Raw genomic sequence first — 26440 nt, 5'->3', positions numbered from 1 at the left:
TCTTGGTGAACAGGAAGCATGTTTCTTCATATTAGTTCTTCAATTTGCTAATCATAGATAGGAAGACTAATGTCATTTATAGCCTTTTTCTGATCGTGTGGAGGCTGGAATTAGGATTGTGCCTTCTGTTCCTACTTTTGACCTCCAAAAGTTCATTAGAAGATCTATATAGAGCCTACATGCATACCATTATACACGCGAGGTCACTGTCCATGTGATCAGGACACTGCAAAGGATAGCATTCCTGATGACATGTACAGAGCCTATGCTTGTATAGTTGTTTGCATATAGGCTATGTTCACCCATTCATATGAACATGTGACGATCAGGAGAGAGCAAACCAGGCACAATCCCAATTCCCCCCACCCATATTTTTGTTTGCTGAAAGTACTAGTGAGTTTGTCAGTTACTCTTTTCTTCATTGTCACTTTAATTGGTAATGCCATAGGTAAGAAATGTCACATTGTCCCATAGCTAGATTTCTTTGTTCAGACATTTGTGGGACATTTTAGTGCAGGACAGACAGTTGTGATATGGAAAATAAAGAGCTTAGTTTATGAGGCGGGGAGCTAGGATATGGACTATAGCTCAGTGACAGAGACAATAGTAGCTGATTGTGGTGGGGCAGAGCTTGCTGCAGTGTGCTTGGATGGGGATCGGGAGGCACAGTGGTGAAGCCTATATGGCATCCCCACTGGTGGGCCTGCACAGCCCTTACCTTGTGGCACCAGTGCTCCATCCAGTCAGGAGGATGCTCTACCCCATTATACAAGTCACAACTGGATAGAGAAAGATATTTTTATTCTCCTGGGCTTTGGACAGCACTAATAGTCTGGCTTTTGGGTGGTTGGTTTTATTGTGGGTGGGATGGTTTTTTATTATTTTTGTGGATGAACACATTTAGTATATTTGTTTCATTTTCGTTTTTTTATTGTGTAACATATTTTGTATGTTATTGTCCTTGTAAATCACGTCAGGGCTCCTTTTGGCAATCTGATGTGATACATAAATTGAACGTGAGTTGAACATGCTGTGCATGCAGAAAGTTCCAGGTTCAGTTCCTGGAATCTCCAGTTAAAAGGATTATCAGGAAGCAGGTAATGGAAAACACCACAGCCTGAGACCCTGAAGAGTTACTGCTAGACAGAGTAGTCGATATTTCAGTGGTGGCTGGTGGCCCCATGTCAGTGGACTAGTGGAATCCGCTCTGGGTTTTGGTCTGAACTTACAGAGCTGTCCAAGGCACTGAAGCAGTTGTCTTCTTGCTCCATAGCTAACTAGTCTTTCCAATTAGCAGACCTCAGCTTTGGCCTTCAAGCATCACTCTCTAGATAATGCAGGTGTCTCCAGTGTGATATCATTTCTCTTCTAATGAGCACAGATTGCATCCCAGCTATAAAATTGTACCCACAAGTCTACAGTACAGAGCCATCTCCCTCCCTCGTCCTCCTCTCCCCTCTCTCTCTCCCTCTCCCACTCTCTCTCCCTCTCCCCCCCTCTCTCTCCCTCTCCCTCTCTCTCTCCCTCTCTCTCTCCCTCTCTCTCTCTTCCTCTCTCCTCTCTCTCTCTCTCTCCTCTCTCTCTCCTACTCTCTCCCTCTCTCTCCCTCTCTCTCTCCCTCTCCCTCCCTCCCTCTTCCTCTCTCCCTCTCTCTCTCCCTCCCTCCCGTCCCTCTCCCTCCCTCCCCCTCTCTCCCTCTCCCTCCTCTCCCCCCTCTCTCTCTCCCTCCCCTCCCTCCCTCCCTCTCTCCCTTCCCTCTCTCCCCTCTCTCTCTCTCTCTCCCCCCCCTCTCTCTCTCTGGGCACCCAAACCACTGTTTACTGAGGAGGCACCCTGTGCTATTCCAGCCATGCATGAGAGAGCTGGCTGCAGCAGCCACACATCCACTAGACAAGAAGCCACATATCAGAATATGCGCCCCCCACACCCAAAAATACTTTGTTAAAATGAGCTGCTTTCCTGGAGGATTTGTTAACTAAGATATCAGTGTGTCTGCCTCTCTGTTATACTAAGCACCACAGAAACGACCTGGATACCAGGTCACCAAAGAAAGGTTTCTCTCTGCAGTCACTTCCCACCACACATCAGATGGTGAGGGCACCATTTCCTTGAGGAAAGTACAATGCCCCAGAGTGGTTGAACACCGCCTCCCTTTTCAGACAAACAATGTACCAACACCACCTCTGTATTGTTAGGAATGAGTTTCAGTGTATTGATCCCTCATCCACTCCATTATTGGCTTCCAAAACACCAGATCAGCACTTCTTCTGTCTCACCATACTCAGTTGGAAAAGACAGACAGAGCTGGCTGTCATCTTCACATTGATGACACCCAGCTCAATATTCTTTGGTGACCTCATTCAGCTCCTTCATATAATTGCTGAACAACATGGGGGGAAATATGCTGCTTAACTGATGAAAGTAAGGCAAGTAGTATTTTTCTTTTAACTGGTTTAATCATAAAATGCTGCTGTAAATTCTTGTTTCATTGCAATAGAGTGTTGATGATACAGTATATAATTTAATGGTACTGTGCAGGGGATGTTTTTGAGTAGAGTTCAATTTCCCATATCATATAAAATTGAACATTATAAGCTTGTTATGTGAGGTAGCTCATTGTCATCAATGTACTATTTCTCCCATAATGCTTTTGTCATTGTATTTTAACCTGCTTAATACTTTTGTCTCTTTTCGTAAACTAATCTGAATGTTCATTATTTCTCAGAAAAACAGAAATTTGCACTAACTCTGTCAATTTTATATGATGGGTGACAATAATGGCAGACACACCACCTCCTCTCTAACAATTACTACAATTTACCAGTGTCCTGATGTAGCAAAACTTTGCATTTCCCTGACTCCGCCAACAGCAGCCACTGAAATGAAGGGTTTTAGTGAAATGTATAACATTGGGTAATAAGAATATGGGTAAGTTGCAGCAGTAGGCTTTTGGAATGGGCAGGGAAGTAACTAGACACACAGTTGCCATACTCATGGGGTAAGTAGACCCCCCTTCCTACCCTTCCCTCAGGTGTACCTGCAGGCAGCATTAGAGGCCGTTGGAGGGAAGTGGAGGTCTGTGTTTGTTCACAAGACATAGCGATTGCCAGCAAGGTGGATAACTTTCAAAGGTGATTAAACAAATTCATATAGGATAAGGCTATCAATGTGTGCCCATGAACAGGCATATGTGGGGAGGAGATGACAGAAGGCTTGAGAGGAATCCACTATCTTAGGTGTGAAAAATATGTGGCCATCCAGATGTTGCTGGACTGCCACTCCAGTCATCCCTGGCCTTTGGCTATGCTGGCTGGGATTGATAGGAGTTCTAGTCCAGCAACTTTGGGAGGGCACAGGTTCCCCATGCCTGCCCAGTGTTTAGGCTCTGTGCCCATTGTGAATTGGATTGAGTCCAAATAATCTATTCCACATTTTTTCTATCGATGTAGTAATCCATATAAGAAGTATAATTCTTTCATAATGTTTTGATTATGTTTGTATTTTACTGCTTTTGTGTTTAATGAGTTTTTAGTGGAACTTTCTTGAGGATTTTGAATTTCACCATTGAATTAAATGGGGTTTTTTGCCAGTATAAGTTGTATTTCCAAATGTATAGCTGATATAAAAAGATAAATTCCATGCTTGCTTCCTGTGGCATCATCTTTCTTCCTTCTTATTCATTCCTTAAGGAAATTGGCTAAAAAGCGGAAAGAGACGTTGAGTAGCACGCGGCAGGAAATGACAGTGATGGTGAACTCAATGGATAAAAGCTACACTGAACAAGGCACCAACTGTGATGAAGCATTCTCTTTCATGGACACACACAATCTAAATGGGAGATGTAAGTTTAAAATGCATTGGGATGTAGCAATCACTTTTTATTTTTATCATGTAGATAGCAAAAGGAGGTGTAAGTGGTTCCTAAAATACTTCTTGTTACTCAGTCAGTTCCATGAGCAGGTTATTGACTCATAGTAAATCCATAGACTCCAGAATCTCACACTGTGCAGCACATCAAAGCATATATTCTAGTGAGAAAGGATATGGTTCTTTAATAAAGATAATTTTGCATTTCTGTCTTTCACATAAAAATTGCAGACATTAGTGCACCAGGTGTTGGATTAAATTTCCTTATTTATTTTCATAACACTGAAGGCTTTGTTGCGTTCATATTGTCTACACGTCCCCAGATTCACTTCAGTCATTTTCTAAAATGTCATAATGTGTTTGGATGGCAGCTATTTGGTCAGTCATAAACATCAGTGTTACAATGGACATATTTCAGACTTCCTAGTGTAAGAGAATTAATAAAACTAATAATTGTTTTGGACTTATACCTAGGGTGAATGCTTTATGACAAAAGAGTAAAAAATAATTCAAGATGAAATCTCATGCACTGCTATTATACAATTGAACGGTGCCACCTTTTTCCTCAAGATAGTTAAAACAGTGAACGTAAGAAGCTGCCTTATACCACGTCTGATTGTTTGTCTATCTAGCTTGGTATTGTCAACAATAGTTGACAGCAGCCCTCCAAGATTTCAAGCAAAAGTTTTTCTCAACCATGCTAGCTAACCTCCTTTGACCTGGAGATGTCAGGAATTGGACCTGGGACCTCCTGCCTACAATGCACATGGCCATCCACTGTCAGAACAGTATGCAGGCTATGAACCAGAGGTAGCCAACATGATGCCCTTCAGATAATATCAATTACAATTCCCATCAGCCCCTTCAGATAATATCAACTACAATTCCCATCAGCCCCAGCAATGATCAGAGATGGTGGGAGCTGTACTATGTTGGATATACCTGAAACAAAGAATCATTTTCTATAAATGATTGGTAGCACTATGTTGGCTATTCCTGCAACACTATGTGGCAGCCAATATGTTGGATATACCTGAAACAAAGAATAATTTTCTACCACTGTGAAAGAAAGATGCTTTGTGAGTTAACATATCCACTATTATGTGGTCTAGCCTCAACATTCCATGACAGCATGAAGCTTCAAAGGCAAATATCTGTATCCTGCATAAAAATTCTATTGGTCTGCTTTAGAACCATTTGTAACATTTCATTTATTGAAATATCAGAACCATAAGCAAAGTCATCCTGGTCCTGGTTTCATGGCATATAGTGTGATTTGATTATCTATACTCAATGTAGCAAAAAATATCTATGTATGTTTACTCTGAAGTAAATCCTACTGAGTTCCAGGTAAGTGGATGTAGAATTTGTCTAAATTAGAAAAGCTTTTAGAATAATGCCTCTTCCAAGATTACATTTAGAAGCTTGGAAGCTGCTGTGCCATGGTTCCTTCCTGCTCTGCTTGATAACATCAGAAATACAGTGGAAGGAATCCTTGGTGCATCTCCATATCCCTGCAGCTTTTCCCTTAAAAAAAAATCAAGCAATTCTGGTATGAGAAGAAGCTGTGGTTTGGCTTCTCTCATGTAACTTCAGATTTCCAGTGTTACTGAGGAGGCAAGAAGATGCTTATGGTAATAGCAGAAAGGGCCCTAATAAAACATAGAATGTGTGCCTCTGGTGCCCATTTTTCATGGGTACATTTCTTCACTAGATCAGTTTTGCTAGATATAAAAGACCTGATCAGATACTACAGTGTTCATCGTATGAGAGTGATTATTACTGAATAGTGTTCTTGCCTTTCCAGCTGTGTCTTCACCATCTTCGTTTACAATGAAGACAAACACACTGAGTACGACAGTTCCTAATTCTTACTACCCAGGTAACCAATTTTGTCGTTGTTTTATTTTAATAATAATTTCCTAGGAATTGCAGTCTTTCCCCATACAGGCACAGTAGCAGGAATTGCAGTCTTTCCCCATACAGGCACAGTAGCACACATAGGGAGGGATCAGCAAAGGGCTCGTTAAATCCTTCTTTCTTCCCTCTGCCCCAACGGCCACTTGTGGCCACTGCACAGAATAAAAGGCTTGTCCACATCTCTTGTGCATCATCCAGCCCTCACTCTCCTTTAGGGTTTTAGCCAGTTACTGATATAATGTATGCTAAGTACCCACCTGCTCAGGAATGGATCATGCCTAAGGATGGGATCTGCTTGTTGGTGCCTGTTTGATTGCATTCCATTGAACTAGCAGGCAGTTCTGTTTCGGGCTAGTTATTTTTCTGCTATCCTTTGCTTTTACTATTCTGATGTTTCCCTCCTGAAAAACAATGATCTTATTAACAATGTTCTCCTTTCAGAAAAAAAAGGAAAGCTGCTTTCCCTCTGCCCAGTGCTTGCCCACCCAATCCCCCTCTCTTCCTCCCTCTCCTTCCCTTCCTCCCTCTCCCCTTCCCCACCTTGCCCCTTCTCCCTTTCTCCTTGCCCCCTCTCCCCTTCCCCTCTTCCCTCCAAATGTTACTGGACCCTACCCCCCCCAGCCCTGAGAGAATCTAAGAGATCATTTTAAAGCAAAAACAAAGGCTGGTCAGTTTCATGTTAGCAAAGCAAACACAGGCTAGTCAGTTTCACCTTAGCAAAGCAAAGTTTCATGTATATGTTTAAAAAAAAGAAAATCCAGTTATGGGAAACATAGGGAAACTTGCAGCATACAGGATTAGTCCACAAAGATAGTGAACCTGTGAACTATCAGGAAGTCCAGTGCCAAGTTCTCACCCATTTCTAGTCATGCCCCAAACCTTTTTTGACAATACTATTCTGGTAGTTATGCTGTTATCTAAAAAGAAAAAGAACTACCAAAAGAGCTAAATAGCTGTGCATGTTATAACAACTTACTTATTTGTGGCTTTCTGACAGAAAATTTGGGAACATTTATCAGTCATTTATATTTCTTTCTCTTTTTACCTTTTCTGCACTGACCTGCTTATGATGTATGACAGATCCATTTGTGCCAACTGCAATTTTAGGTGAGAACATTTCCCTTTATCAAAATCTGTTGCAGATTTTATTTTAAAAAAAGGTTAAAACTAGGCTACAAAACATTGTTTTTTAAAAAAAATGTTTTATACTGCTGAAGAATGTGCAAGCTATTCTGCACTTTTAATCAAATGCCAGTTAGCATATTGGATTCTTATTGTCACCAAAATATTCAGTTAAAAAGGGGGGATGGAATCAAAGGTTTCTGGGTCGGGTGTTTTTTAAGTTATTTATTTATTTATTTATTTGGTTACATGTATATACCGCCCTTAGCAAATAGCTCTCAGGGCGGTAAACAGCATAGGGTAAAATACATACATGGCAATAATAAAATCACAAAAACATATATGACATAAAAACAAATACAGTTAAACAGAAAATAAAAATAAAGACTTAGTATACAAGTAATAAGTGCATCACTAAAGAGTGTAAATATCATGGCAATCAAAGATTTGTCATTATTTTAGTATTGTCTGAAAAATAAATTGCAGTTAAACACTATTTAAGAAAACAATTGACATAAAAATTGTAATCTGTGTGCTGCCCATAGCATAATCAGGTTTTTCATTTTGTTTTAGGCTGAAAGACTTAAAATGTTACTGTGTCCATCAAAATGACAGCACATTAAAATAATGTTTATTAAGTGCCACATCCTACAAAGGATGAAATAAGATACTAGTGCTATGGAAAAAAGGCATTTATACCTTTCTGTCAGGAAGCTAAAACATCCCTGCTTGTCCAATATAAAAAGAGTGAAGGGAAATGGGTTTACCATGCTGATATAACAAATATAGCATGATAAATGATTGCACTTGGAATATATAACTACAAGCTGGGCTATGCTTTTAATTACTACCACTGCACTAACCTTAACCTAACCCAAACTTACATACAGCCTTTTAAAAAAAAGTGGAATAAGGCTGCAATCCTGTACCCACTCACTTGTGAGGTAAGTCCCACTGAATTCATTAGGGCTTACTTTTGAATAGACATGTATAAGATTGTGCTGCAATGCACTATGGCAAGAATCTAATTCCAGTATTTACACTGCTGTCTTCACACCGACTTTTCAGTGGTTCTTTTCCTGTTATTTCTCTCTCTTATTACTGCACAACACTAAATTCTGGTTTGAAGTTGTTGAATTCCTTAAGTCAAAACTTCCTGAACTGGCTTGTGCATGGGTCACAACAGAAAGCAGCTCACTAGAACTTGTGTGCACCTAACAGGACTTTAGTGCGATTTTGAAAATGGTTTGGAACAGGAACATGCCCTTTTGCATCATCAACTGTTCTGAAAGTACTAAGACTTATAAGTGATTTGTGACATGATGGGGGAAGTTGCTGTCAGAAAAACAAAATAAAAACGCCCTTTAGATCTGAACTACTAGTTAATGACTTCTCTGTTTATGGCCATGGTGTTAAATTCTCGAGAGCTACTTTGTGCCCCACCCCTGAGAAAGGTATTGCAGAGAAATCGTTACTGTAGAATAATAATTAGCAAAGTTCATTCCTATCTGACATCCAAAGAAAACAATATCTGATTAATCAGAGGATATGACACTGCAGTCACCATAATAATGTAATAACCTCCATGCAAATGAAATTTGCAGTGATTTTTAAAGCCTGAGAGCTTTTACTGTAGCAATTTGTAGATATTACGACATTCTCAGTGGACAAAAAGGAAATCATTGCTATTAAATTACAGCATTGTGCAGCAGGATTCCTATTTGCTTTATTGCTGAGTTTATTTCAAAAATTTCTAGTATAGTAAAGTTGTTAAAATCAATTTGTTTAACATAAGGGAAAAAATAAGAATATAACCTTAGCAATCAGGTTATTTGTTTTTTTAACAAAGACACAAATTAAGAGGGTTATTTTTCCATTAAATCAAAAATAATGAAATTTTCTATTAATCTTAAAATCTCTATTTTGTAAACTGCCCTCTATTTTATCCTTTTTCATTGTAGAAAAATTGTTTAATTTTTAATTGGCACACTGTATAACAAAAAGGTATGCGTGGACTTTTTCAGACTTTTTTTTTTTGCCTGTGATCCATGCCCTTGTCATTTTAGAATGCTGATGTCAGTTTGCCTTCTGACATGCACTTGAATGTCTTAAAGTAATGAATAAGATTAATAATAACATCAGAAGCAGCTCTTTGACACAGGCATTAATTGTAATCCATATCCTGCATGCACATGGAGCTATTTTCAGACATAGTGGGTCTTTTCAGATATAACTATGTTTTGATGTTATGAAACAAGCAGCCACAAGCTTCAGTCTCTTGTACACTTTCTCCTCTGTTTATGTATGGCAATTAGCAACTTTTAATCCTTGTTTGTATTCTTACATTCCAGACAGACCAAATATGGTTTGCTCTTCCTTGAAACAAGGATTACAAATTCAGAACTCTGGTACTTCCTTATGGTCTCTCAGAAGTCACACAGTTAGATGCCTGAAATTGCATGGAATACTGTGAGAATCTTCTAGTGCTCTTTTTACCAAAGTGATGGTCCTACAGATTCATTCAGCTCTCCCTTCTGACTGCCGCTGCAACAGCAGATTTCAGAACTTTCTCCGTGAGTTTGTTCACTCATTAGAGAAGGGTCGTAATTTAGTAGCAGAGCATCTGCTTTACATGCAAAAGGTCCCAGGTCAAATTCCCGACATCTCCAAGCAGGATGGGAGAGATGCATCTCTGAAATCCTGGGAAACTGCTGCGAGTCAGTGTAGACAATACTGAGCTACATGGACCAATGGTCTGATTCAGGATAAGGCAGCTTCCTCTGTTTCTGTGTTGATATTTCTCTGAGCTGTTTTATTCAAGTTTCCTTTGTTTCTTCTTGTCGTACTTTGCTTTCCTTCTCCGAATGTGGAAGGAAGGGAAGAAGAGGCTCAGCATTATTTTCTCATCTTTCTCTCTTCCACAGATGGAATAATGGATAACTTTTAAAAATATTTACTTGCTAAAGGTCCCTATTCAGATGGCCATGATAGTTCAGTACACAATCCAGCTGCAATCAACAGTGTAGACTCCATGCACTCCAGTGTTATACTTGGTTTATTGTTGGATATATTTCAATAATTTCTTGTACAGTACAGTTGTTAAAATCTATTTGTTGCGCCAACACATTCTCTTAGGCTTTGGTAGTTCTTTGTCCAACCATAGACACAAGTGGTCTTCTGAGGAGCAGGCTGCTTTCTCCTGATTCACTTGATTCTGGACTAGGAGTGGAATTTTCTGAAAAACTTGATGTTGTTTATCCACACAGGTTTTTTTCTGATTCACGTCTCTCCTTAATCTCAATGAGAAGCGGGTTTTTCCCTCTAGTTCTGCTAACATACAAACAATTCTTGCATATTATATGCATTATTATGCGTATAATATTATACACATGTACACTTCAAGTTTCCTAGAATGACCAGCACATAAAGAGATAAACACAACAATGCATTATATATTAATATGTATTAAGAGCAGCATAGGGGTTGATTCTCTTAGATACATATTATACAAATAATATGTGTATTTTCTTTGCATTTGGTTTGTAAAAGAACTTGAGAGTGCAGAAGTGGCTTAAGCATAACCAGGCACTCAATACAAGAGACAGTCCAATGCAAGCAAAGCTCAATCCAGTTGAAACTGCCAAATTCCAAGTATAAATCCATTTAAAATGAATCCCTATCCTGGACTCCCCCTTTTGTTTGAAGTTTCCAACAGGGCAGTCCCAGGCTAACAAAGCAAAGCATGGGATTAATTACTTGCAGAGGACTATGACTGATTCTTTTTGCCCCAACTCATAGAGAAGATGAAAAAGAACAAGCACTCTGATCATCCATTCTCTATCATGCTGCTGCTTCTCCTGTCTCAGCCGTAGTCATACAGAAGGCCAACTCCATTTGACTGTCCCTTCTCAGCTGCAGCTGAGATACTATCCAGCCAAACCCTACAATGACTGCTACTGATTTACAGTCCTAGTTTGCAAGCAAGTAGAAACCTGAAGAAGGGTAGTGTGAGCCTGCTCATTCACATAACACAAAAACATAGTTTAGCATTATGCCTGAACAGCCCCAATGTGAGCTTTATGTGCATGCAGAACTATGAGTTACAACGAGTCAAGTGCCAAGGCTGATTTACACAGCCACTTTTACACATGGGTAAAGCCTAGCTGCAGTTCCTCCAACCACTTCAGAACATTGCAATCAGTCATGTGAATGCACAATGATGTATTGAATTTGACTTTTGACATGCCACCAGGAAGCCACTGTAAACATAGCTTAGCAGTGTTATAATGAAAGATGAATTGATGTATGCACATAACCATCTTGGCACAAAAGGAAGGAACTGGAAGTAAGTGCAATTAGATGTTTCCCACAACTGCCTGGTATTAAAATGTTTGTGTGAAGCAGCTCTCAGATGGAGTTCTGTGAATTCTTCTCATTACATCAGCCAAGCAATGGAGGAGTCCTACATGCATGGGCAGAAATACCTTGCTTACATATAGCTACTATAATGTATAGGAGTGAACAAAATTATGTATATCAGCAGAACAGTGCTTGCAAACTTTTAAGAACCACAAACCACCCGCTGTTTTCCATTCTTGATAAAAAGTGAATACCATTTAGTCCCTGATTTAGTCTCTGAAAACCTGAATTTTTAAAACGAAGACTCATGAACTCTGTTTTACCATCTCCTCCTCTCCTCCCCACTTCCTGCCTCTATTTAGATATATGCTTGTTGTAGGAGTCCTTGCACAGTGCATGCATTTTTGTCTGAAACCATAAGCAGTCAAGTTGATGGCTGAACAAGTGCCTATACATGACCTACTAGGCCAGTGGATTTTTTCATGTTCATTAAATTATGAATTTTTCATATTGGAAAGCTCTCTGAAGCTACAGTGGACACAGTCAAAGCTGATCACTGTTAGATCCAGTTAATTCTAAAGGTTGCATCATGTTCCATGTATTTTTATACAATCGTATCTTTTGCACATATATTTGGCACGGACTTGATGGGAGTAGCAGCATTTCCTTATAGTTAATGTGACACTGGAAATTCAAAATGAAAATGAAATATAAGATAACAGAATCCACATTCAATTCAAAATGCTATACAATGGACATTTAAAACAATAAGGCTAATGATATTTCAGACAATATCCTACTATGTGTAATCACTTCATTATGAAGCCTCAAAAGCATCTGGACTATGAAATTTTGTGACTCTCAATATGACTTGTTGAAAAGTTTTAAAACAACTTTGTTAAATATTATGTCAATTTTAGGTTGTATCATAGCAAACTCTGTTTCTAAAGAAAAACAATAACCTGGAAACTAGTGATTGCAAACAAGATAATAAACTCTTCATTTCAAAGACCCTTGTAAAATTATTCCCTTGCAGCAATAATAATAATAATAATAATAATAATAATAACAACAACAACAGCAACAATAATAATAATAAATACAGAGAAAAAGAGGCAGCTAGCAGAAATAATTTTCAGTATACTTTGGCTCCATTTGATACAACAACATAGGAACATGCAACATATATACAAAAGATGCACTGATCTGGTTTTGCAGTAAGTTTGAACTGACCCTTATCTAATTATCATAAAATAAAATAAAAGCCATGACTTCTATGCATAAATTTACTTTAAAATATCATAAATCAACTTCCAACTTTTTCTTTCTTTCTTTCTTTCTTTCTTTCTTTCTTTCTTTCTTTCTTTCTTTCTTTCTTTCTTTCTTTACTTACTTACTTACTTACTTACTTACTTATTTTGTCGTTTTGTGTCTTAGCCACCTTGTAGTAATCAGGTGCCATTTCAACAACATACTGTAACGACACTTGTATATCACCTTTCATGCCATGCATTCCAAGGTGCTTTGCATTACAGTTTTGCTCAAGATTAGCTAATAGGAACAATGTTTATCTGTATTTGTATAGAAATAGTAAGGCACCCTCAGAGTGAGGAGTAAATTACTACATTCATATACATAAGTTCTTGTATATATTATTTTCAGTTAAGGGTAAGATTTTGCTAACTTTCCAGAGTAACATGAGATCACTTCAGTGTGTCTCATTATAAGATACAAATCACTTCATTGGGCAGTCACTTGGTGTTGCTTCCTTTAAACGGATTATCAGGTGTTAGAATTTTATCTGCTGCAGATATCCTCAATCACTGTGCCAGCACAACCTCATTGTGTTACAAAGGGCTGGAGCCAACAAAGAAGTTTGGAGACTACAGCTTTCATGAGGCCCTATAGTATTTCTAATGTATGAAAGAGTTTCCCCTTGGTGTATTCATAAAGACAAGAGCTTGGTGGTACTGGGTTGCTCTTCCATTCATTTAGGGCAGGTGTGATTTCCCCCAACTCTTTCCTCTATCTTCAGCTCCGGTGCCACATCCCAAACCATCCCCAAAGGTCCTTAGATCCCGAAGAGCAGATTTTTAGAGAACACAGGAGATTGCAGAGGGAAGGAGGCTGCGGGAAAGCCCCATTATATGAACATGAATTCTTTTCTGTTCATGGAAGGAAAGTTAGGCTTCAAGTCAATGTCTATTGAATATGGTTCAGGAAGCTATATATTTTCTCACATTAAATAAGAAATGAGAGCCAATGTGGTGTAGTGGTTAGAGTGTTGGACTGACCTGGGAGATCAGGGTTCGAATCCCCACACAGCCATGAAGTTCACTGTGTGATTTTGAACCAGTCACTGCCTCTCAGCCTCAGAGGAAGGCAATGGTAAACCACCTCTGGATACCACTTACCGTGAAAACCCTATTCGTAGGGTCGCCATAAGTCGGAATCGACTTGAAGGCAGTCTATTTCCATTTCAAATAAGAAATATGGGAAGTATGCCCTTCTAACTATTACTGTTTTACCTAGTAAAATTAATTTATTTAAATATTTTTAATGTATCCCACTCTTATATGGGCTCTGAGGAATGTTCCAAGGTCTGCACACTCAGGAGCTTTCTGATTCTATGTGCCAAGGAATGCTTTGCATAAGGAGCAAGAGTAGGATAGGTATGCTTTGAGCATTTCTTATGATAGGTAAAAACTAGCAGGCCTGCAGTGGAACATCAAGGCCAGTGTCAAACATGGTGCTGTAAAACAGTGGGGAAGGAGGGTTTTTTTCCCCAGCAGATAAGCATTTGACTGGAAGGGTGCTTAACCTTTCCTTTGCCCATTGCTTTCCCCCTGCAATCCTGCTCCCAACCACCTTTCTCCCCATGTCCTAGCGAGCATGTGTCTGGAAGCTAGGGAGGGGGAGAAAGAATCTCCACCTTGTGCAAATCTGGATATGTATCAGAACCCCAACAAAAGCTTTTTATCAAGAGTTATAGTCTAGGGTCATTGCAGAGTGTTGTGTCTAAGTGCTAACACTAAGAGTACATGTTATACTTGCAACATGAAAGGCCATCAAGCGTGTGACAGTTACAAATTCTAAAGAGAAGGAAATGCTGGAAGCACTTACTTGTTTATAAAATTATTTATATGCCACACTCATAAAATATCAGGGTGATGTACAATAATATGTATACAATAAAATATAAAAACCATTGCATTCATTATTCAGTATTCATTAAAACGACTGGCTAGTCAAAAGGTTTTAAACTGCTGCATAGGCCTGTCAGCATAAAAAAGTCTTCCAGAGACAGCTGAAAGTCAAAAGCTAGAATGCCTACCAAATCTCTGCCAACATTAAATGCCCAACATCTGATTGAGGCCAGTCAGGCCTCTATAACACGGGGGACAACTAACAGCACTCCTCTGAAAGACCTCAGTGACTGAGTTGGGATACAAGGGCTCAGGTGGTCCTTAATGTATCCTGGACCCAAATTATTCAGGACTTTATATATCAACATAAGAACCTTGAACCTGGCCTAGTAGCATATGGGCAGCTTGCCTTGGCATCATACTAGGAGGAAAAGAGATGCTGCTGGCATCTCTGGTTGTCCACTTAGTTAATCCCTTTTTACTCCTCAGCTGCTAGGCAAGATTAGTTGAGCAAGATAACTAGAGATCAAATCCTGTGGACCAGTCTAGTTGCTTTTCTTGTAGTGAAATAGCATGGAGCATGGCACTTATAGTCTAGCCAGAAATGTCTTGTGTGGTTAAATTAACGTCCAGGTAGAATCTAAACTCATTTTGTCATAGGCTGTATATCAAACCATGCAGATATGCCAGGATTATAATGATATAACTCTGGCATTGCAGGGATACAATCTGTACTAATATTTAGAAATGAAGATTAGGATGTGTATATATTTAACCACTTGTCGGGAAATCCCGGTTTTCCTATAGCGAACCACAGAAGAATGTTATTAACTTCCAACAGAAGGATTTCACATGATTGCGTGTCTGGTTTGCCTCATGAAGGTGTATTACAGTGCAATTCTGTTCATTTCTATTTAGACATAAATCCCATTGAGTTCAGTGGGGCATACTCCTGGGTAAATGGATATAGGATTGCAGCCTAAACACACCCCAGTTTTATAGGCATTATATTGAGATATGCCCTGTAAAAACTGTGGTGTAAATTAACCCTAATGCTTCAATCAGCCACATGATGTGATGAGCTGCCATATTAATCCCATGTGCTTGAATAGGGCTATAGCAGCTGAAATAGGCCTACTTAAGGGTCTTTGAGTAACCCCATAGTTTTGTAAGCTGATAGGCTTGTTAGCTTGTTTAAATTACAGCTTTGTGGCAGATATAAACATATTTTGGAGATTAATTTTTGGAGTGGGGAAAAACTTCCATGATACTTGGTTTTCCAGTTTTGATCTTCTATTTTTTCCTCCTTCTTCTTGTTACATAGTAAGTTAAAATTGCCATCCCAATATATTAAAAGAAAAAAAGATAATGATATTGGCTACTCAGCTCTATCTTTTATAATATATTCAGTTGCTTTGCTAGGAAACCAAACTGAAGATACTTAATTACAAACATAAAAGTGCCTGTAATTATTACTGCAGTGCTGTTGCTTATGGCCTGTTTCCTTTCTCTCCTCCTCCTCCTCCTCCTCCTCTTTTTCTCCTGATATGTATCTTCTTAAAAGTGCCAATAAATGGTAAGTTGCCCATTTGCCCCACTGAAGAAGTGTGGAGGGGGTGGGTGATTGTTTGCTTCATACCGGTATTGACCAACCCAGTTGGGGTTATGTTGTGTGTCGGCTTGCATGTCAGTTGACATATAACATTTCATGCCTTATGTGATAGCTCATGTTACATTATTTGATACTGCAGCATGCTAAATTTAGTCAAAGCATAAACCCAAATCAAATTATTCCTTTCATTTATCTTTGTGTATTTTCTTTCCTTGTGTTGCATCCAATCTACATTTCCATTTTTCTCCTGGCTTAATAACCCATACCATTTTATTCATTTTTTTAACATTTTGCTTTCACTAACATGTCCTGAATCACTGTGAAACAGACAATAAAAAGTTTACTAATGCAGGAAACACTCAAGTCCTTTTTTATTTTACTGGGACTTGATGGAAGTTTCATCCTGAAATTTCTGCGCTGTTTAGAACTAAACATCAAAAGAATTTAATTTAATTTATTAGTAGATTTAAATAAAAAAACTATACAGTATGGACTATACAATGCTTTTAATTGTAAACCAGTACATTTTTATACTTTTTCCAATATAGCTTGGTATCTCCCTGAATAAATTATTCAATGAATAATTGTCCATTATTGTTTAGCCCACCAGACAGTGATTATAAAAGATGCTGATGGTGTCAAATGTCATCTCATAAAAGCAATGCATCATACACTTCTGTGGAAGAACAGGAAATCGCCTGGTATGTTATTCAGTGTTCTTTTCATAGATGAAACTCACACAATGGGCAGTGATACAAGCAGCTTGGTGCAGTCACACACCTACAAGAAGCGAGACCCTGTGGATGTGCCGTACCAAACTGGACAGCTCCATCCAGCCATCCGCGTTGCTGATTTGCTGCAGCATATTACTCAGATGAAATGTGCAGAAGGCTACGGATTCAAGGAGGAATATGAAGTGAGTAAGCTTCAAGTTGCATATGATGCAGTTTGGGGGGGGGGGGTTCCCTAGAAAAAGAAATACCATTTCCAGTGATAGAGAAAGAACAGTGAAAGGAGGGCATGCTTCAGAATATAAGAGCTCTGCTGGATCAGAGCAAAGGCCTTCTAGTCCAGCTTTTCATTTCCCACAGTGGCCAAGATGATCCCTATGGGATGCCCACAAGCGAGACATGAGAGCAAGAGCTTTCTCCTTCTGCTGTTCCTCATCAGTTGGTATTCAGAGGCAGAATGGAGGTATTATGTAGCCATGATGACTAGTAGCCATTGAAAGCCTCTCCAGGGGTAGGAGTTGTCCGCCCTCCAGATCAATCCTGCCTGCGGTCTGTGAAGGTTGGGTCTTTTCTCTGTTGCTCAAATCCTTTGTATTTTTTGCCTTTTTTGAGCTATTCTTTGTTCATTTTTTTCCCTCTCCTTCATTCTTCAGTTCTTCTGTCTCTTGTTTTTGTCCTTCACCACAAGCCTCTTTTCTGTTATCTCTTCAATTTTCCTATTGTTGTGACTTTCTCCCACCTTTACAACCACAGTTTTGGGGAGGAAGTGTGAGGGACAAGACTTCCTGGCTTGGCATTTAAGACCACTTTTGTGGCTTGGAGGTTACAGAGCTTGGTGAGTCTCTGCGCTTAACTGCTATTAACAGCCGCTGCTTGGTAGACTTCGTGGATCCAAGTGGCCTGGTAGCTCCGTGGAGACTGTGGTTCTGCAACACCTGTACCAAGTGAGATCATGGTCACCCAGCTCCTCCCTTACGTTGCCTACTTCAGTGCTGTTATGTGGGCTTCAGCTGTTCTTTGGATCGGGGGTTGAGTAGTGCTCGTATGATGACGAAGCGTGTCCTTAGCAGCTTCCTGTATTTTTCATAGCTGCACAGGGCAGCCACAGCTACCATTTTAATGGCCTCCTCTGCTGCTCCAACAGTCTCCCGCCATGCCTGTGGTTACGTGGGAGATGTGTCTGACCACAATGCCTCATTGCTAGAAGAATCCAGGAGGCTGAGGGCAGCTTCTTCACCTGCCCCAAGCAGAAGCAGGGGCACGTGAATACTCCATTACATGGAAATAGCCATAATGCCCCACCCGTAAATTCATGTCCTGGGTTAAGTCTTGTTCCTTTCCTATTAATCCTGCTTCCATGGGCTTTCCTGTAAGAGTTTCTGTCATGGGTATGCCCGTTTTTCCAGGTGGTTAAAGACTCCCTCCCTCATGGTATCCTCTCCTATAAAAGAGGCCATTCCAGGAGGCAAATGGGAAAGGGATCCTGCAAGTAGCAGTTCTGTGGGCTTTTCTTCCTCTCCCTATTCCAGTTTTTTTCCTGTCATTGTGCAGCTGGCTAAGAACTGTGCTGTAAGGGCAGATGGCGCTGATCATGCTTTTTGCCTTCAACAGTTCCTTGAAGGAAAGAGGGAATACTGCCTGACACTTATCATTCACCCTCTGATCCTGCTAGGGAGGAGGGTGGACTTTCTGAAGAAGAAGGGCTGGTGGTTCAGACTCAACCAAGGTGATTTTGCCTGTGAAGTTTTTTCAGCTCCTCCTGGGAAAAAGCATGGAGGCCTCACAGTTGACTGGAGTTAGATGTTGTTTCCTCTCATTCATCAGGCTTGAGGGCAGTGAAGGTTTTCCTTTCCCCTTTCGGTAGTTTATTTTCCTCTGGCTTTTGGTGCCATATGGAAATGGTCTACCCTAATAAGGCTAACTTAGTTGCTAGAGTGGCTACAAAGCATTATAACCTTTCTGCCTGCTCATGAATCAGTTGTGCTATTATCAGCAAGAAGTTATATATATTCCAGGAGATTAAGGGGCCTCCCCCTTGGAGGAGATCTCCTATATGCAGGAGATACAAGGGCAAGGGGTACTTGGGTCTAGAAGTCATTAGGAGGAGATCTCACAGTTCTCCTTCAAGCAGCCATTCTGCAGGATCTTCTCCTTTGAGCTCCTCCAGCAGTTTTTTCTCCAGCCAGTAAAAAGTCTGAGGTCTGCTCAGCAGACTGCTTCTGCTTTGTGTTTTCAGTGGAGGAATTTGGCTCTGCGCCTGAAATTTTGCCCTGACTCCTTAGCTATGGCCAGGCAAATTTTAGCATAAGGAACAGCCTGTGGCGCCTGAGCCGTCTTCCCAGTTCCTGGCTGTGGATGCTTATTTGTTTTTCCTTCAACACTTTAATACTGTTAGGAAGGCTGAATGGGTTCTCTCCTTGAAGTCTTTGAACTGTTTCCACTTGTTTCTGCCTCGATGGCTGAAATGGGATCCCTTTACCCAGAGTTTATCAGCTGGAGCAACGGGTGCTAATCTAGATTTGGGAGATAGTGTTAATTGCTCAAGTTTGTGATGTCTAAATTTCAAACCCACTATAGGTAACAACAGATCCCTTCTTCTTTGTGTTCCAGCCCTGTTAGGTCAAGGCGTAGGGCTGTAGATACGTGTAGTGTACTCACTGGAGATGAGTCATATATCCTGTCAGAGTGTGGTTATCTGAAGGACTAGTGTGTTATCTCTGTGTGAATTCCTTCACAATGTGATTCCCTCAAACCTTGTCAACTTTCAGGTTGGCTGTGTCTGTTCCCTCCTCCCTCTGAAAAATAAGGGGTGAGATATCTGAGGAGGAGGTTTGTTTCTGTGGCAAGGTTAGACTTTTTCTCCTCAGAACAGAAAGGGATATGAGTAATCTGATCAGAGACATGGGAGTGGGCCCTAGCTTGAGGAGTTTTCCTGCCCTCTTTCTCTGAAGGTACTAGATATGATATTTCTTCCCATTATTATTTATATTTATTGTCAGCTTTTCACCAATAGCTCCTAGGGTAGGTTACAAAATCTAAAATACAATATAAAAAAAATAAAACACATTTCAATACATTTTAGAGAGCTAACTCTCTCTCCTCAGGGCCTGAAAGATCAGGGCCCAGGGAGTGTTTCCAAACCAACAACAGAAGATCCTGTCAACTCCTCTAGGGGGCCACAGATCATAAATGTATAAATGGAAATCCCTCAAGTTTTTTCTTGAGGATAATCTATGAGGATTATTACCCCCACACCTAGGAGAGGCCTTGCAATACGTATATGTGGATGTATTAACAAAAGCGGTTGGCTCTTCTCAGTTTGGAATAAATTATGATGATTATCTCATGAGTCCAGAGTCTACTTGCCTCCCTTAGAGGATGGTGGTTAGCTACCCTGGTGGATGAAACTGAAATATTGGCTTGTCCACAAGGGAAAAATCCCTTTCTTGGTAAATCACTGCACCTGTGTATATGTGAAATTAGGAATTTTTTTGCTCCAATTTGAATCACAGTACAAATACTTAAATCGAATCACATTTTACATTTTATTGCCCATTCACCCAGTCTGGAGCTCTTTGCAATCCCTTTTTATTTTTACCACTCTGAATAATTAGATGTCATCAGCAATCCTGGTCACCTCATAGTTAATCCTTTGGCTAACTCATTTATGCACAAGTTAAAAACCACCAGTTGTAATATAGATAACTGGGGAATGGGGAAGGCTCTTCTTATATCCATCCATTTTGAAAACTGTCTATTCTTGTTCTTTAACCACTTATTGATCGACAAGGGGACCTGTCCTTTTATCCCATGACTGCTGAGTTTACCCAGGAGCTTTGGTGAGGGATCTGCATCCTTATGATACTCTCAAAGAACTTTAAAATGTTAGTGTTGGAGAATTTTGTATTTCTCCATTGGAATCTTTTGCTGGGGGTCCTTGAATAAAATTTTTGAAGACACAGGCTTTAGTAGATTTGCCTTTAAATGCAAACTGAATCAAACTTCTTCCCCCATTCTTAATTCCCAGTAAACATCATTATACTCAACCATTGAATAGATTCTTTTCTAGTGATGTAGTCATCTAGCTAAGCTAATCTATCCACAACAGCTTCACGTGACCCAGTCATTTAGCCTACAGAAGCATAATGTGCTGAATAAATATGAAAAGAGGAAATTCTTGTGTACAAATGTTGTGGGCAAGGAGAAGTTCCAAGTAGGAATTCATGGCCATCATCCTGCCGATGTTGGAAGGGGATGAGCCTTTGGGAGCATTCCAATCAAATTTTTGCAAAGGCTCAAAAGCACTCATAAAGTGCTTGCCACCCTCTGCCCCAGGCCAAGAAACTTACCTCCAGTCAGGGCAAGGTGACTGCAGAGAAACTCTTTAGACCCAGCACCAAGATCTCTTCCTCGATGGAAATTATGTCTGGAGTATCAGCTTCCTGCCAGGGATCCTGAGGCCTGGCAGTGCACTCTGCCTTTCCCTGCCCCTGGAAAAGTTTCAGGGGAAGGGGCACATGACAACATTTTACCCTGATCTTGCTTGTAAGCATTCTAGCAGGGGTTGCTCACTTTTGTGAGCATATCTGCTCTATGGTTTTTGGTTCCAAGCCTAGCAGCTGGGCGTACATTTTTGGTCAGACTAGGAAGGATGCCAGTGCAGCAACTGTGATCCTATTCTGTTATCCTTTGCCCAAGTTGTAACCAGAAAGATTTCCAGGGAAAATATCACACTACATTTGCCTTCCCCATTACACAAGACTTTTTGATAATTTGTTGGCATTAATTTTTCTTCAGGAGAAAATACTGAAAGCAACTATATTTTCTGAAAACAGTGTGATCCATGCAGAAAGTTGGGTTTTGTTGCAGCTATTGATCAACCATTTACAGGGCCTACCTGGCATTTTTATTCTACGTTTGCTGACACAGCCAACTCGCACCACCATTCTATACTCACTTCACATGTTTTTATTTCATATTCTGCATGTCGGTCAATTGCAGTCATCACTTCAGATTATTTCTATTTTATTTATTGTAAATAATAACCAAAACAAAAAGTACAGAAAGTTGAACAAAAATCGGGGAAGCTGGCAAGCAGTATTGCTGCATGTAATGACATGAAACTTGTGTTTTCCGCTGTCTGGAAATGTAAGTACTGCTCTTTTTCTTCCTTCTTTATCATAATCATTATCACTGATAAAATTTATGATAATGATGAGAAAGAAATGTGTTGGTAGCGCCTGGAGACTAGCTTTATAGAAACTTTACATACTAAAATGGAAAGAAACTTTCGTAGATGCCCACCTACTTCATTAGATGCTGAGTTGGAAGTAGGGAGAGTAAGGTAGGCTAGTAAAATGTTGGCCAAGATGTTCTTAAAGGACTTTCACTTAATAATATAAACTATTATATATATATGAAAAATGGAAATGGACTGCCTTCAAGTTGATTCTGACTTATGGCAACCCTATGAATGGGGTTTTCATTGTAAGCAGTATTCAGAGGGAGTTGACCATTTCCGTCCTCTGAGGTTGAGAAGCAGTGACTAACCAGTGAGCTTCATGGCTATGTGGGGATTCGAACCCCAGTCTCCCAGGTCGTATTCCAACACCTATATTAAATCCATTTGAAACATCCGTATGGATGTCAACAATTTCCAAATGGAAACTGGGATAGAAAGGGAATCCACATAGGAGATCACTATAGTTCTAGGCTGCTTTTCTATAAAACTATTCCAAGCAACTTACAAAATAAGAGCAATAACAAAATAATATTATTCATATTTACTCTTGCTATGTTCCTATTTATTTTTATTAAACTTTTCATGTGATAGGTTCTCTTCCTCCTCCTCCTCCTTCTGCTTCTGCTTTTAGCATGTGTACCTGGTGCATATGCCCATCTAATTGTTTATAGCTAGGGTTGCCAGGTCTCTGGTTTTTGCCAGGAGACTCCAGATTTTGGGGGTCCTTTCAAGGTGAGTCACCTTAATCTCCGGACTCTCAATTTTCATTTAAAACAAAAATTCCAGGTGATCTGGTTCACAAGATATGCACCAAAATGTCAGCCGCCACCCCCCACAACTTCTGTTAAATGAGCTCATAGCTGGCTGCTCTAACCCCACCCTTTCAAGTTTGTAACCAATAAGTAAAGTCAGGGTTGTAATTTGTTGGCCTCCAGGTAGTAGCTAGACCCCCTTGCAAACTCAAAAAGTGTTGTTTTTTTCCTGCTTATCTGAAAATCTCATAAATTTAATAAGTTCAGTCTTTTTCTCTCCTGTGTGCAGGAGTCAAGCAGATTTAAATTTTCCTGGGCTGTTGAAGAAGGCAGTGTTTTGAAAACCTTCCCAATTTGAAGCTTTAATCCAATACTCGCTTTTCTGGGAGTAAACCTGCAATGCTAATCCCACATTCTTGGAGTAAACACCATTGAATTCAATAGAACTTACTTTTGAGTAGACATGGTTAGGATTGTGTTGTAAATTGATGGGACTTTTGAGTGAACATAGCAAAGAATTGTGTTGTAATCTTTCTCTTCCCCTCCAATCCTATTTTTAAAGCAATTGGGCAGGGCTTACTTAGATATCACTGTTTTTATTATGCAGAAAACTAATACTGATTTTATTTTTTGAACAAAAAATGTTCTGCAATGACCAACCAGTTTTGTCAATAAAGTATTATATGGTGTGTATAAGGTTGCAGTTCTGTGCATGCTTCTGTTTGAGTAAGCCCCATTGAATACAGTGGGACTTGCTTCTGAGTAAACAAACATAGAATTGCACTCTAAATATCTTTACAGGTTGTGTAAATAATAAACATCTTTGACAGTCATGCTTATATAAATATTTCTTCATACTATATCCCGATAAATATCTAATTTCATGCTGTGGTTGTACATCATTATTTCCTCCTCATTTTACGTGTGCCCTTCTTCCTTGGGGTGGCAGTGGTTCTGCTCTGTTGTTTTCATCCTGTGGGGCAGATTAGGCTGAGATATGGTGAGTAGCCCATGGTCACCCAGTAAACGTTATAGTTCATTTCCATTTTAAAAAAAATTAATTAAAATAATTTACATACAGTCAAAATTTATTAAGTAGATCCACACAATACATTTAAAGTACATCCAACTTGCTTTTAAAGCTCATGACTTCCCCTAAAGAATCCTAGGAAGTGTAGTTCCCCCCCCACAGTTATAGTTCCCACCACCCTTAACAAACTACAGTTCCCATGATTCTGTGGTGTGATTCATGTGTTTCAAATGTGTGTTGAATGTGCCTTAAATGAATGGTGTGGATCTGCCCTAGGTATGCTGTGCATTCATTAGTGAATCAAAAAGAACAATTTTCAAAGATGTTTTTAAAATAGGAGAAGGATTGTAGCTCAGTGGTAGGGCACATAATTTGCATGCAAAGGTCCAAACCAACGTGTTCTTTGTGCACGTTCCTTAATTGCCCTCACAGATGTTCCTCTCTCTTATTTAATAATTACTTAATAATGTATTAATTTATGCCAATTTATGTATTAATTTAAGCTGATTGGTCATTGTCTATCCAAGGTCCACCTCTCAATTATATTCTTGTATGCTCCACAATGTTCAGTTGTTCCTCTTTTTGTGGTAAATCTTGTGGTTTTAACCCCTTTTAGTTGCCCTTTTCATGAGCTTCGGGATTTTTTCTAACCATAAGTGTCCCCTACTGTGACCTGAGGTGACCTATTCTATTTGAGCTAAACTCTAAAGCTATAATTTCTATTTAAGCAGCACCCATATTAGCCATTACCCATATTAGCATTATTCTAGCATTTAAATCATCTCCTCTCCTCACACATGTGTGGTCCAGTTTCAGTCTGCTCCGAGCAAAACAGGATCCAGGATGCTGCCTCCCTTGTGCAATCTGCAGCTTGCTACTGTATTCTGCACAGAGGCATTTTAAATTATTTTCCTCCAATTTTGCTTATATTCATTTTAAAAATACCACCTTTGTGTCCTATGAGGCTTCATCTCCTCTGAATCTAGCTAAAAATCCTTTCATCTATCATAAACCTTAACTATAAACTATAATGGATGTTAAACAGGACTTTTAAGATGCTTTGACCACTTGTCTCCTAGAAATGACTGGGGTACTCATATCTACCTTTACTTTTATTCTATTATAGGATTGTCATAGCCTTAGAGTCCTTTTTTGGGGTCTCTAATACATATTCTTCCCCATAATCTGCATTGAAAACTACCAAGGATATTTCTGTGCTAACTTCCCCTTCTTTTGTGATCATCCACACCTCTTACAAATTTCTATATGAGAATGGCAAAAATTCCATGTTATAGATCCCCTTTATACTTTTGGGCCCTAATCAATAAAATTTTCAAACTCCTACACTTGTAAATTGATTTTTGAACAGTTTTTTTCTTGAAAAACTGTATACAAATTGAGTAAATGAATAAATAAAATAATATTAGGTCCTGCGCACTCCAAAATCCAAATGAGAAGATGAAGGCCACAACCCTGTGTACAAGTCTTATTGAAATTATTGGGAGTTGCCTTTATATGATTTTCCTGTCTATGAAGACAAATATGTACCACTAATGAGAATAAACTGACCCATAAACCTATATTAACCTTCAAGTTACACTATTATGACCTCTGCTTCCTTCAAAAAGATACCCTCAAGTAACTTTTTTGAAGCAAAGTTCTGCATAGATAGGAACTGGAAATTCTGGTCTTATGCTTGACTTCTCATTTTGATCAGCCATTCAAAACTCCTTGCTACCATTTTTTGTTTTTGTTTAAATAAAGAAATAAAATTTAAATAACATACTTCTTCAGAGAGGTAAATTATTGTTTATTATATCCAGCAATGAACTGAGTTTTCCCTTTTTCCTAATATAATTATTTATAGAGTATCATTCTTTATCTGTTTATCATTTTTTCTTTGTACTGTATGTTTCTGATTAAAAGTTTAATAAAACTTACATTAAAAAAAAAAACTAATAAGGATACAGCTTTCAAGAGTCATTCTGTTGGTACATGCCTCCAAGTTGATTAGGACTTATGGCGACCCTATGAATCAGTGACCTCCAATAGCATCTGTTATAAACCACCCTGTTCAGATCTTGTAAGTTCAGGTCTGTGGCTTCCTTGATGGAATCAATCCATCTCTTGTTTAGCCTTCCTCTTTTTCTGCTCCCTTCTGTTTTTCCCAGCATTATTGTCTTTTCTAGTGAATCAGGTCTTCTCATTATGTGTCCAAAGTACGATAACCTCAGTTTCATCATTTTAGCTTCTAGTGACAGTTCTGGTTTATTTTGTTCTAAAACCCAATTATTTGTCTTTTTCACAGTCCATGGTAAGCACAAAGCAACACCACATTTCAAATGAGTTGATTTTTCTCTTACCTCCTTTTTTCACTGTCCAACATTTATTTATTTATTTACTACATTTATACCCTGCCTTTCTTTTCATCATAGAAACCCAAGGCGGCTTACATATGGTTCCCAAGTGGTCTCCCATCCAGGCACTGACCAGAACTGACCCAGATTAGCTTCAGCAGGGGGCTAGCCTCATGTGCCAACTTTCACATCCATACATAGAGATCAGGAATATCATGGTCTGAATGATCCTGACTCTAGTGTTCAGTGATATAGCTTTGCATTTGAGGACCTTTTCTAGTTCTCTCATAGTTGCCCTCCCC

At 39.4% G+C, this 26440-nt stretch overlaps 1 protein-coding gene and 1 long non-coding RNA gene across 15 annotated transcripts in view; one reads left to right on the top strand and one right to left on the bottom strand.

The window, feature by feature from the left end:
- The window catches only part of PTPRM (protein tyrosine phosphatase receptor type M), an 838757-nt gene that overhangs the window by 667235 nt on the left and 145082 nt on the right, over positions 1-26440 (top strand). For 8 of the 12 annotated variants that reach the window (XM_061595686.1, XM_061595730.1, XM_061595705.1 and 5 more), the window contains 4 exons: positions 3690-3841; positions 5675-5749; positions 6868-6894; positions 16755-16942. In XM_061595686.1, the coding sequence (XP_061451670.1) occupies positions 3690-3841; positions 5675-5749; positions 6868-6894; positions 16755-16942 (442 nt within the window). The remainder of the gene's footprint in view (positions 1-3689; positions 3842-5674; positions 5750-6867; positions 6895-16754; positions 16943-26440) is intronic. The other 4 variants (XM_061595700.1, XM_061595748.1, XM_061595721.1 and 1 more) reach the window with 1 other exon arrangement.
- The window catches only part of LOC133369963 (uncharacterized), a 95522-nt gene that overhangs the window by 12439 nt on the left and 56643 nt on the right, over positions 1-26440 (bottom strand). For all 3 annotated transcript variants that reach the window (XR_009759044.1, XR_009759045.1, XR_009759046.1), the window contains one exon: positions 6045-6188. This is a non-coding gene — a long non-coding RNA (uncharacterized LOC133369963). The remainder of the gene's footprint in view (positions 1-6044; positions 6189-26440) is intronic.

The sequence above is a fragment of the Rhineura floridana genome, chromosome 1 (genome assembly GCF_030035675.1).
Source record: "Rhineura floridana isolate rRhiFlo1 chromosome 1, rRhiFlo1.hap2, whole genome shotgun sequence".
In the NCBI taxonomy this organism is placed as follows: Eukaryota; Metazoa; Chordata; class Lepidosauria; order Squamata; family Rhineuridae; genus Rhineura; species Rhineura floridana.
The sequence above is the reverse complement of the archived record's forward strand: the minus strand, read 5'-3'. Positions and strand labels throughout refer to the sequence as shown.